The 13,867-nt window shown below is 40.7% G+C and overlaps 1 protein-coding gene across 35 annotated transcripts in view; it reads left to right on the top strand.

Moving 5' to 3' along the window:
- SH3D19 (SH3 domain containing 19) overlaps positions 1-13,867 on the top strand; it is a 200,959-nt gene that overhangs the window by 124,746 nt on the left and 62,346 nt on the right. For 26 of the 35 annotated variants that reach the window (XM_051819352.2, XM_008267339.4, XM_070047425.1 and 23 more), the window contains one exon: positions 10,154-10,194. The exons of the other annotated variants lie outside the window; for them this stretch is intronic. In XM_051819352.2, the coding sequence (XP_051675312.1) occupies positions 10,154-10,194 (41 nt within the window). The remainder of the gene's footprint in view (positions 1-10,153; positions 10,195-13,867) is intronic. 35 annotated transcript variants of the gene reach the window in all.

Raw genomic sequence — 13,867 nt, forward strand, 5'->3', positions numbered from 1 at the left:
GGCTGTTCCACTTCCAATCCAGTTCCCTACTAATGTGCCTGGGAAAGCAACAGAAGATGGACCAAGTGCTTGGACCCCTTTCACACATGTGGGAGACCTGAATTAAGAGCATGGCCCATCCCTGGCTGTTGAGGTCATTTGAGGAATGAACCAGTGAAAGGAAGACCTCTCTCTGTCTCTCTCCATATATCTGTAACTCCGCCTTTCATTTCAGTGAACCTCTAAAACATACATGTGTGTAGGTGTTTGTATACACGTTTTGAATTTAAGAAAAGCATACTATAAATTGTAAGGCTTCTGTTGTTTGTAGGCTTCTCACTAGGCCCTGAGTACCTTATAGGCAGGGACCATGTCCTAATATATCTGGTTTCTCAGTACCTAACAAAGTACCTGAATAGCATAGGCATTAAATTTCTTGGTTGAAAATTAAAGTTGACTAATTTTTATTTTTAATTTCTGTTTTTTAAATTGGCACAAAAACCTGGTACGTATTTATAAGGTACCATATAATGTTTTGATGTATGTATAATTGTGTAAAGTTTAAATCAGGGTAATGATATCTATCTCCTCAAATGTCTGTCATTTTTTGTGCTGAAAATATTTAAAATCCTTTCTACTAGCTTTTTTGAAATATATAGTACATGATCATTATCTAAGTTTTATTGCACTCTACTGTGCAATGGAACTCAGAACCAGAACTTATTTCTCCTTTTTTTTTTTTTTTAGAGGTAGAGTTAGAGACAGAGAGGAAGGTCTTTACTCCCCAAGTGGCTGCAATGGCCAAAGCTGGGTTGATGTGAAGACAGAAGCCAGCAGTCAGGAGCTTCTTCCGGGTCTCCCATGCAGGTTCAGGGGCCCAAGCACTTGGGCCATCTTCTGCTTTCCCAGGCCATTGCGGAGAACTGGATCAGAAGAAGAACAGCCCATTTAGTTCTCCTTTCTAACAGACTTAGTACCCATACACCAGCTTTTCCTCATCCCTCCCTCCCTGCTACCCTCCTTACACTTCTCAGCCTCTAGTATCTGCTGTTACTCTCAATTTCTAGAACAGCAATATCTTTAGATTCTGCATGTGAGTGAGGTCCTGTGGCATTTTTCTTTCTGTACCTGGTTTATTTCACGTAATATAATATCTTCCACTTCCATACATGTTATCACAAATGACAAGGTTTCATCCTTTTTATATTTCATCCTTTTTCTTTATTCACTGTGTATGTAAATCACATGTTTAATCCATTCATTTATTAGTGGACTTTTAGGTTTATTCCATACCTTGGCTGTTGTAAATAGTACTGCATTAAGTGTGTCTTTTGATCTACCAATTTCATTTTCTTCTGGTATATACCCACAGTGAGGTTGCTAGATCATATAGTAATTCCATTTTTAATTCTTTGAGGAACCTCTTAATGTTTTCCTTAAAGCTGTACAATTACATTCCCACCAGCAGTGTGTAATGATTCCCTTTTCGGGGCCGGTGTTGTGGCATAGCAGGTAAAGCACCGCCTGCAACACTGGCAACCCATATGGTGCCGGTTTGTGTCCCAGCTGCTCCACTTCTGATCCAGCTCCCTGCCAGTGGTCTGGGAAAGCAGCAGAGGATGGCCCAAGTTCTTGGGCCCCTGATACCCACCTGGGAGACCTGGAAGAAGCTCCTGGCTCCTAGCTTCAGCCTGGTCCAACCCTGGCTGTAGTAGCCATCTGGGGAGTGAATCAGTGGATGGGAAGAGCCCTCTCTGTGTAACTCTTGCCTTTCAAATAAATAAGAATGAGTGGAAAAAAGGATTCCCTCTTCTCCACATCCTTGTCCTTGCTTTGTTTTCCTTTGATAACAGCTATTCTGAAAGTTTACCCTTAAAAGTTATGTGCATGGTTGTCTATTGATCAAAATACAGAAATCATGAACTAATAAGACAGAAATTTGAAAAATCAATTTTGGTATGTTATGGATGAATTAAAATACTAAATATTTGTCTAATATTTCATTATACTGCAAGTTTTCCAGACATACAGTAGGTACTTGTTTAGAACGCTGCTATCCTTTTTATGCTGTTTACCAATAAATGTTAATCAGAAAGTTAATTCTGCTACATTGCTATATGTCTAGAAAAGGGAGGGTTGGACTTTAGCCCCCTCTTAAGTTTTTTTCATATAGAACTCTGTAGATTATTTTAGGCTGACTCTGCAGAAAAGAGGTAACTCCAGAAAAGACTTACATTGGTTATTAATACCTTGGTTCATTCAAAAGTGCTTGTTGGACATGATTATATAATTAGAGTTTAGTTCTAAACCTCTCTGTGGTTAGCTTTTGTTCTTCCATGTTGCAGTAAGTGCCACATCTTTAAGCAACTGACTTGCCATTATTGCCCTGGAACTCTTCTCAGTCTTTGTGTCTGTTCCACATCATAGAATATAACCTACCCAGACAAGTTGCATTTGATTCCCATCACTGTATGTTTCTGTGTACTACATGTGGTTTGAAATTTAGCAGCATACCTAGTTAGAGCTTGTGCTAATTTTGGAGAAACTATATACATACCAAAGTCTTTTTTAAAAAAATATTTTATTTATTTATTTGAGAGGTAGAGTTACAGACAGAGAGAGGGAGAGACAGAGAGAAAGGTCTTCTACCTGCTGGTTCACTCCCCAGATAACCGCAACGGCTGGAGCTGAGCCATTTTGAAGCCAGGAATCAGGAGCTTCTAGGTCTCCCACACAGGTCCAGGAGCGCAAGCAGTTGGGCCATCTTCCACTGCCTTCCAGGCCATGAGCAGAGAGCTGTATTGGAAAAGGAGCAGCTGGGACATGAACTGGTGCCCATATGGGATGCCAGAGCCACAGGTGGAGGCTTAGCCTACTACTCCACAGCACCGACTGTCATACCAGAATCTTAACATGAAGAGACGTGTTCAAAGAATACAGTACAATGAAAAAACTATGAATAGGCAGAATTAACCTTGAAATTTTATCAATTTACAATTAAAATACAGTTGTATTTGTTGACGAATTGTCATGTAAGAACTGTATGCACAGTACTGGCATTGTGGCATGACAGGTTTGAGTCCTGGCTGCTCCACTTCCAGTCCAGGTCCCTGCTAATATCCTGAAAAAAACGGTGGAAGGTTGCACAAGTATTTGGGCCCCTGCCATTCATGTGGGAGAACCAAAAAAAGCTCCTGGCTTCAGCCTGGTCTAGCACCTGCCATTGCAGCCATTTGGGAAGTGAACCAGTAAATGGAAGATCTCTATCAGTAAATCAATCTCTCTCTCTCTCTATCTCTATCTCAATCTCTCTTTCTGTCTCTTCCTCTCTAAGTTTTTCATACAAATAAAAAATCTTTTTAAGAAAGAGTTGTATGCACTCTTAATAAGACCATCCTGCCTGATTTCTGTTTACTATTAGTAGAGTACTGATCTTTGGGGAGTATCAGATGCTCATCAAGGAAACACTTTGCATATTAATTTTAAACACCAGATGCAGATGCTTTTGACTAGATGTGCATTCAACAAGGTATTATTGGAAATTGAGAAAAACAGCAAAGTCAAAAATATTCTTGAGGATGTTTATTAAGTACATTGTAGGTAAAATCACTGGCAGGCACTATTTAAATATTTCTTTGTTCTGTGAGTAGGATTGAGTTCGCATTAGTTCAGCTGAGCACATGATAGCATTTCCACTGAGATGCTCTATACACATGAGTAGACGATATTCTTTCTCCTTGAGAAGCTTGCAGTCTAATTAAGAAGTCAAGCCATAAAACCTGCATGTGTGAAGGGACTAAAAGAACTTAAAGAACTGGGAAAGACAGGGCAACATATTCTAATTTTAAGTGTTCTATACTTATAAATAACATGGTTGAAAGCCTCTTCCAGGATCTTTGAACTTTTTTAAAAGTGGGATTTCTTTTTAGTAGATTTAAAGTAATGTGAAGCTAAATCTTTAGTGCTACTGATTGTCACACCCATTTTGTACAGAATATCCTGGGAAGGATGACCTAAATTAATGGAGATCTGTGTTTTCAATAGGGCTAATACAGTGTTCTTAAAAGCCTGTGGGCTTGTTTTGTCCTCTTGGTCTTATTATTGCTTCAGCTTCATAGGAGATTAGGTATATGAGAAGCATGCATTGTGAATCTCAGAATGGTTGTCAAGTGTGAATAATATTTCCAGCTGAAATAAGAGCTATTTGAATTCATAAGGAAGATTATAACTGTATAGGTCAAACCAACTGGAACTGATAGGATAACTCCAAATATCAGCCTCATAGACAAAGCATCCTCAAAAAATTCATGGGAATGTGCAGTATCTTTTTTATTATTTGAGAGGTAGAAACAGCTACAGCTTCTGTCTGCTGGTTCACTCCGCAAATGCCACAGTGGCCAGAGCTTAGCCACACTGAACCCAGGAGCCAGGAACCCAATGCAGATCTCCCACGAGGGTGGAAGGGGCACAACTACTTGAGCCATCGCCCTCTGGCTCTCAGGGTGCACGTTAGCAGACTGATGGGAATAGGACCAGAGCTGAGAAACCCAGTCGATCCTATATGGGGTGCAGGCATCTCAATCAACATCTTAACCCCATACATTATCTTTTAATTCCATTTTCCCTTGGACTTTCTGAAGTACCCTATAAAGTACAGAAATTTAAATATTGAAAAATAGGATAGGAATTATAACTTCTTTGTGACTCTAATGTATGCCTGGCACTGTATTACCTATTCTACATAGCTTTTCCCCTTCATTCTCAGCAACAAGACAAAAGAGAGGCATTAGTATCCTCATATTACAAATAAGGAAATATTTCTAGCAAAGAGGTGAATTAGCCAGCTCAGGCATGTGACATGAGAATATAGTGTCTTGGGCCGGCGCCGCAGCTCAATAGGCTAATCCTCCACCTAGCAGCGCCGGCACACCGGGTTCTAGTCCCGGTCAGGGCGCCGGATTCTGTCCCGGTTGCCCCCCTTCCAGGCCAGCTCTCTGCTATGGCCCAGGAGTGCAGTGGAGGATGGCCCAAGTACTTGGGCTCTGCACCCCATGGGAGACTAGGAGAAGCACCTGGCTCCTGGCTTCGGATCAGCACGGTGCACCGGCCGCAGCGCGCCGGCTGTGATGGCCATTGGAGGGTGAACCAACGGCAAAAGGAAGACCTTTCTCTCTGTCTCTCTTTCTCACTGTCCACTCTGCCTGTATACAAAAAAAAAAGAGAGAGAGAGAGAGAATATAGTGTCTTGCTAACTGTAGATTTTGTGTGCTGCCTATGACAGCCATGCAGTGGGCATGCCTTGCATGCTTTTTGCTCTCTGTATTCTTTATGCTGATAAGTATGACTATCACTTTATTTTGTAAATTATTTAATATGTGCAGTGTGTTACTGTAACTCATTTCAATATTTATTAACTCTATTCTGTAACTAAATGTATGAATAATAGTTACTTATAGATATGATTTGCTTGTGCTTGAAAAAGTTTCAGTAGAAAAGTAGCTGATGTAACTTAATATTTGCTGTCTATGTTAATGATCAGTTACATCAATGGTGAGTGAACTGCCCCCCCAGTAATTTTGTTATCGTCTTTAACTTTTCTCAAAAGTCATTCCTCAATGATTTTTCCTTGCCAATTTTAATTCTCTAGTCCTTAAGAGGAAATTCAAGCCCTCCCCTATCAATTTTAAACTATGTAGGTTCATCAGAGTTTTAGAACTATTATGTATTTTTTCACTGGTTTCAAATAATACACTTATTCATTCTCATTCCCTAAGTTTATCAGCTCTAACACTACATATTGTGATGGTGATATTAGATTCAGTTAAAATGGCATTATGCCTTTATATTTGTCAAAATATAATGTTGGCAAAATGTAATTTGCCAACGTTTTCTTCCCTCCATTACATAATCTGTGTAGGGTGACTTAAATTATTTCTGACATACAAAATAGAAACACAAATTATTCTGTAACATTACTGCTTTTTGTTTTGGGAAGAAAATCAGGGTTGGCCAAAGACTTGGTTATTAAAATTACATGCGGCAATGTTTTTGTGATGCAGCAGTTCAGGACTTACATTTTATTTTGTGTTAGGAGATAAATGTCTTTTAATCAGTGCAGGTAATTCTTACTAACACAAAGACTTATTTTTCCACTTGGTGTAGCCATAGTACCACTTTACTAAAACCTGCACTTGAGATTGGTGTTAGAAATTCATTTTCTGGGGCCAGCACCATGGCACAGTAGGTTAATCCTTCTGCAGCGCCAGCATTCCATGTAGGCACCAGTTCTAGTCCTGGCTCCTCCTCTTCCGATCCAGCTCTCTGCTGTGGCCTGGGAGAGCAGTAGAAGATGGCCCAAGTCCTCGGGCCCCTGCACCCACACAGGAGGCCAGTAAGAGGCACCTGGCTCCTGGCTTCAGATCGGTGCAGCTCTGGCCATTGGAGCCAGTGGGGAGTGAACCAGTGGATGGAATACCTCTCTCTGCATCTCTCCCTCACTATTTGTAACTCAACCTCTCAAATAAATAAATAAAATCTTTAAAAAAAAAGAAAAGAAATTCGTTTTCTTTCTTTCTTCTGTCTTCATTGCTTTTGTTGTGTTCACTCACAAATAGCTCCCAATTTTATCCCTCCGCTGCCACTATCAACTTGTTCAGCCACCAGAAACAGTGGAACCAGCTTCTCCCATCAATGTAAAACTCGTTACTCTACTTTCACTGACTCAGTGGTTCTCAACAGTTATTTTTGTCCCCAGGAGACATTTGACAAGGTCTGGAGACACTTTGGTCATTACAACTAAAGGAGGTGTGATATGATTTCTAGCAGGTACAGATTAGAGATGTTGCTAATCATTCTACAATATGCAAGAACACCTTTGCTGTCCTTCAGCCAGTGTCAGTGTCACAGTTGAGGAACCTGGCACTAGCTCTAGCCTTTGTTCTGTATAAAGAGAGCAATAAAGGATCATCTTCCTAGTTTCTGCATCCGTAGCTATAATTGAGATGCAGAAATGGTATGCACCACACATCTAGGAGGCTACTCCGGTATCTCCCAAAACTGCTTCCCAAGGATATGTATTTGGCCACAGGCCTTCTTTAATATTTTCCTACCGCAGAACACTTGTTATCCTCCAAAAACGAAAAAACCTTGGAATCTGGGTCATTCTGTTATAGACAGAATGTATTGATTTGTTTACAGATTCAGCCTAAACATGATGCTACATATTTTGAGTTATAGAATCTACACTGCTCTCAGTCACAGTTCTGCTATGTGCCAAGGTTTCATCCTCCCTCCCAACGTCTTATTGAAATATCACATACAGAAAAGTGCATAAACTGTACACCTCAGTGGGTGATCATATCTACTCAGCACCCCAAGAAGGGCCTCAGTACATGTTGAGGATTCCCTATCTGAAATACTTAGGACCAGAAGCGTTAAAGATTTCAGAGGTGGGTTTAAAAAAATTTCATAGACTTGACCAGTTGAGCATCCCTAGTCCAAAAATCTGAAATCTAAAATGCTTCAAACCTTTTGAGGATCAAGTCAGCATTCAAAAGTTTCAGATTTTCGGATTAGGAATACTCAACCATTGTTAGTTTTCTAGGATTAGAGAAACAAAAAAATCCCAGACTGGGTGACTTAAAGCAACAGAAATTTCTTTAAAAATTTTTTTATTTATTTGAGAGGCAGAGTTACAGAGAGGCAGAGACAGAGAAACAGGTCTTCATCCACTGATTAACTCCGCAGATGGCCACAATGGTCAGAGCTGAGCCATTTGAAAGCCAGGAGCCAGGAGCTTCCTCCGGGTCCCCCACACAGGTGCAGGGGCCCAAGAACTTGGGGCATTTTCCACTGCTTCCCAGGCCATAGCAGAGAGCTGGATCAGAAGAGGAACATCGGGGACTAGAATCGGCGCCTATATGGGATGCCAGCGCTTCAGGCCAGGGCTTTAACGTGCTACACCATAGTGCTGGCTCCTAACAGAAATTTCTTATTTCACAATTTTGGAGGCTAGAAACCTGTAAGCCAGGAGCCCGCAGGGCCAACTTTCCGAAACCCATAAGCAAATCCTTCCTTGCCCCTTGTTAACCTCTGATGCTATTCCAGGAGTCTTGAGCATGCATTGACTGCTTGCTGCATCACTGCATCCCTCAGTCTTCATCACATGAAGCTTTCCCTGTCGCTGCTTTCAAAAATCTGTCTTCTAAGTGACCCATCGTACTGGACTTGGTCCATCCTACTCCAGTGTGATTTTATCTTAAATAACTGCGTCTGCAATGACTCTGTTTCCAGTTACAGCCACTTTCTGAGCTTCTGCGGGCAAGGATCTCAGCATATCTTTTTGGGAGAGCACATGGTTCCATCCATAACACTTCCCATGATCTCCACCCCAGTCACTTTCCACAAATTTTTTTTATTTGAAAAGTGTTATCCCCTGAACTGGTGGTAGTGAGCAAGGAGACCGTGAGGTACTTGCTGACAGCCCTTCTGCCCTGCATGGACTCACACATGTAATGTTGGCTTTTCCTGTCCTGCTAATACTGATGTTGATTTTTTTAATACTGGCTCTAAGTCCGTGGACACAATGTTAACATACAAATCCTCTGAGCTGTTGTCTCAAGACGTTTCTCCTGCAGGCCTCAGGCTTTTTAAGGCTGTTACTTCTTCTGTGTTACTTCACACTAATTCTTTTTTTTTCCTTCAAGTAGTTGTTTCACAAAACCAGGATTACTGAAAGCAGTTAACATCTTCATATTACAGTCCTTGCATCATGGTATCACACATCTAGGAGGCTACTCCGGTATCTCCCAAAACTGCTTCCCAAGGATATGTATTTGACCACAGGCCTTCTTTAATATTTTCCTACCGCAGAACACTTGTTATCCTCCAAAAATGAAAAAACCCTGGAATCTGTGTCATTCCAGACCTCTGGAGATAGGTTTTTATTCCTTATCTGGCAGAATGGTATTGTCTTAGTCCATTTTGTTATTGCTCTAACAAAGTACCATTGATTGGGTAATTTATAAGAAACAGATTCGTTGAGTCATGATTCTGGAAGCTGGAAAGTCTAGGTTAAGGGGCTGATTTCTGGTGAGGGCCTTCTTACTGGCAATGGGCCGCAGGGCAAGGGAGAGCTAATCTCACCCCTTTTAAAACAACTCCCACAATAACAGTGTTCATCCACTCCTGAGAGCAGAGTCCTAGTAGCCTAATCAGCTATCCTTGGGTCCCATCTCTCAGCACTGTGTTCTTGGTTCCAGCATATGCTTTCTCAGGACAAGTATATTCTTAAAGTCTCTTTCTCTAAGGTGAACTGATAAGTGATTATATCTTCTTGAAGTGTTCGTTTGTGTCAGAAATGGGAGGCTACATGCATATATTTTTAAAAAGCATAAATTCAAAAATAAATATAAATGTTTAAAGAATATTCTGAAAAAAGCATATAATTTTATAAGCAGGGGTCTTTGTTTTTTGTTTTCATGTTTTTGAAATCATGTCATTAAAGTTTCAAGTTTGTATTTTTTCCTAAATAGTTCCAAAAGCATCCCAGCTGGTTTGAATAAGGACAAAATAAAAACAAACCTCCCAAGAAGAAAATCCTCTTAGAAACTGGTGCCATAGTCCTTTCTAGGTGGAGGGTCTTCACCAGTGAGTAAACAGAGGCTCAGGGTTTTCTGACTTTCCCAAGGTCACACTAGTCAGAGCCGGAACCAACCAGCTAGTGAACAAAACTCAAAGCAAGAAGATTGTTTTATTTTTATATTGTGTTGTTTTATATTCTAATCTTAGAAACATTGCCACTCCTTAGGTCAAATTGACTTGCTTTTGTATAGATTATGGATTTTGATCTGAGAAGACAGGAATTCTCATTTGAAACACGGAAGAGCTACAAAGATTTAAGCTTATAAGAGCCTCATGTAATGCTGCCTGTCGACAAGTGATGTTCATAAGTTCACTGGAATATGCAGTATGTAGGTAGTTAGAAATTGTAAGGCAATTTTTTTTCTACGAGTTTCTTTAATTTTTGTTTTGTGAAGAGGGTAAGTCAGTAACTGATGTGTCAGATTGGCTGCGTGGTGCCACAGTGAGTCTGAGAAAGGACCAAGCTTTATGAATAACTCTGCTCAAAAGACTGATCAATGTGTAATAAGTTGTTTTTTCTCTCTCTTTGTAGCCAAGGACCCTTATCATCTATTAGAGCGGTAATCAAGAGATGTAAGTTTGTTTTCTCCTGTCCTCTTTTTCCTCTGTAATAGTTTCTAATAATGGTCTAGATTTCTAGTAAGTGATTGTGTTTGATGAATCTACAAAGACCCTAACAAGAGTAGCTTCTCCTAAGAAGTAATCAAGCATTTCAGACAAGCAGCCTTTGTTTATTGATAAACCAGTTTCTCAGAATAATGCTTTTCTCTTTTTAAAAAATATTTTTAAAAGAGATTTATGTACTTTTATTCGAAAGGCAGTGCAATAGAGAGAGAAACAGAGGGAGAGAGAGGGAGGAAGATGGAAAGAGAGGGACTGATCAATCTTCCATCCACTGGTCACTTCCCAAATGACCACAATAGCCAGGTCTGGTCTAGGCCAAAGTCAGGAGCCAGCAGCTCCATCCTGGCCTCCCACATAGGTGGCAGGGGCCCAAGCACTTGGGCCATCTTCTGCTGCTTTCCAGGTTGCATTAGCAGGGAGCTAGATTGGAAGCAGAGTAGCTAGGACTCAAACTGGCATTCCAGAGTGGGATCCTGGTGTGGCAAGCAGCAGCTCAACCTGCTGCACCACAATACTGGCCCCAATACTTTTCTCTTATACAACACAACCATTAAAAAAAAAAAAAAGTGATCTCATTTCTGTGGTCTCATATAGATTTTATGTAACCGTTTTCTATAGTTAGAGATATCTGATGGATTTAAAAACTGTTAGACCTGTCCTTTTTGGTTCATTTGCTTTCACAGGTTCTCTTCACAATATTTTTTAACTGTATAAATGCCTGTGAAGTTGGACTCATGTTTATACATACAGCACAGAAGTGCTACGAATAGAATTCCATGGGAAATGGCATACTTATACTTTTGGGCTTTACCTCTTGGTTAAAGTTTTCAAAATTGCTCTTGGTGTAGGTTTTTTTTTTTTTTTATTGTAGATTTGTTTATTTATTTGAAAGAGTTACACAAAGAGAGAGAGAGAGAGATCTTCCATCCACTGATTCACTCCCCAATTGGCTGCAATGGCTGGAGCTGTGCCTATCTGAAGCCAAGAGCCAGGAGCTTCTTCTGGGTCTCCCACATGGGTGCAGGAGCCCAAGGACTTGGGCCATCCTCCACTGCTTTCCCAGGCCATAGTAGAGAGCTGGATCAGAAGTGGAGCAGCCGGGTCTCAAACCGGTACCCATATGAGATGCTGGCACTGCAGGCAGCAGCTTTATCCATCCACCATGCCACAGCGCCAGCCCCTTGGTGTAGGATTTTAACACTATTTTGGTAAAAGACTATAAAGTTCCCTTTTCCAAATAGAGCATAGGTTCTTTATTACAGAAAAAGATAGGATTTTTAGAGGTTTTTGCATTATTTGAGCTGAAATCAGCACCCCAAGGAGAAGGTGGACTATTTTTAGAAACATAGTTTGTAACATTTAGTATGAATTTGTGATATCCATGCATCATGAAGAACATGCATTTGGACCATTTTAGTGAAAATTCTATAAGGTAGCAATAGAAAAAAATGCCATGTTTACCCACTCCATTTATTTTCTTTGTTGGTGAATTATAAAGATGTGGAATTACCACCATGTATAGTGAAAGGAATTTAGATATAAAAATGAAAAACTTTTAAAAATGATAGTTTTATATGCCTTAGAACCCTTGGGGTGCCGTAGGAGAATGGATGGGACAGGGAAAGAATTTAGGAAATTGGGACCTAGAATTTAGGCAAGAATTTTTGGGCTAGAGATATAACTTGGCATGATCAAGTTATAAACAAAACCCTGGAGGAAGATAAACATTCAGGGAGGAAAATGTACAGGATAGACAGGACATCACGGGACAGAATTTTGAGAAACTTTGATGTCTGGGGCCAAGCTCTGCTTCACGGGTCCTCCAAGTGATTATGCGTGGCACACTACACGAAGTCCTGCCAAAGGGAAGGGCCTTCTTCACTCAGTCCCCATCTGCTGCTCCGGACTTGTTCACTGGCTTCTTGCCTTACCTCTCCTTGATCCCAGGACTTTGTCAGGGATCATAATCTGTGCCTGACTTTCCATACATCCTGAGGGTGGAGCTTGCCTATCCCAAAGCCCACCTGCCATTGGCAGACTTAAGGAGAAGGCAGCTAAGGGAAAATGGGCAGAAAACTGCTGAAAAGAAATGGTCAAAGTAATAGAAAAACCAGGAGTCAGTTGTATGTTAAAAGTCAAAGAGTGGAAGGTTTTGAAAGGAATGGGTGGGCGCTGATGCTGTGGCGCAGTGGGTTAACACCCTGGCCTGAAGCATCGGCATCCCATGTGGGCACCGATTCAAGACCCGGCTGCTCCACTTCCCATCCAGCTCTCTGTCATGGCCTGGGAAAGCAGTGGAGGATGGTCCAAGTGCTTGGGCCCCTGCATCCACGTGGGAGACCAAGAAGAAGCTCATGGCTCCTAGCTTTGGATCGGCGCAGCTCCACCCATTGTGGCCAGTTGGGGAGTGAACCAGCAGATGGAAAACCTCTCTCTCTGCCTCTCCTCCCTCTGTGTAACTCTGACTTTCAAATACATAAAGAAATCTTTTTAAAAAAATAAGTGAAGTAAATATTAAAAAAAAAAAAGAAAAAAAGAAAGGAATGGGTGAACCACAAATAGAGTGGCTGAAAATCTGTCATTTCGCGACCCAGGTGTGACTCAGATGACACCTTTGAAGAGAACAGTTTCAGTAGAACATTGAAGTTGGAAGTCACACTTCAACTTGAACAATGAATGGAATACAGAATAAGTGGAAGTTGGGACTGATGGGGTAGACTATTCTTTAATGAACTTGGGTTTCAATCAAAGAGAGGGAGGGGGCATAGTTTGAGGAGGCAGCAGGGTCAAGTGAAGAGATTTAAATATGTTCCTAGACTATATAGCATGATAAAGCTTGAAGACATCCATAGGCAGTGGAGAATCAGTGGAGAGATCAGAGTCTAGAGTGTGAGAGAAGAGGAAATTGGTAAAATAGAGACCTAGCAGAAAGGGGTGGGGGGAGGTGAGCTGGGGAAGAGAGGATACAGAGGGAAAATAATTTGGTGGCAGTATGTGATGTTTTTATTTTTTAACCATCCCAGTTATTTTTAATTCTTGTGTGTCCATTGCTTTGTAAACGCTGAAAAAATATTTGTATTTATTTCTGATGTTAGGCAAGAAGCCCCAGCAGATCCTCTTGTGATGCTGTGCAAATACAGAATGAGTAATAATTGTAACATGACGTTTTCTTTTTACCTCCTTAAGAAAAGGTTGCAAATAATTTTCATTTTAGCAATCCTGTTCAAATGTGCACTCTACTGTCACAGACTCAGTCATCTAACTTAGCAAGGAAAAAGACTTTATCACATTTTTAAAGTGATATTTCCTAACTGATTGTATTCCAGATTCTGTCCTAAAAATTCTGGTACCAGTCAAGCCATGAGGGTCCTTCCTTTTGCTTTCATTCTTGTGAGCGCTAGATATTTTTGGTAAAGTGTTTGATCTCTCCAAATTGGATATATCTGGAGTATTGTGTGCTTCCTTTCATTACTTTTTTGGGAGAAAATTATTCTTTGAAACTCAGACTTAGATAATATAGATGACCTGCCACAAGTCAGGAACTGCTTCACACACAGATGGTGGGGAGACTGAACCTTTGAGCTTTCTATTCCAAGGTGATCTTTTTATCATATCGAATATG

This window comes from Oryctolagus cuniculus, chromosome 8 (assembly GCF_964237555.1).
Source record: "Oryctolagus cuniculus chromosome 8, mOryCun1.1, whole genome shotgun sequence".
NCBI classification, from domain to species: domain Eukaryota; kingdom Metazoa; phylum Chordata; class Mammalia; order Lagomorpha; family Leporidae; genus Oryctolagus; species Oryctolagus cuniculus.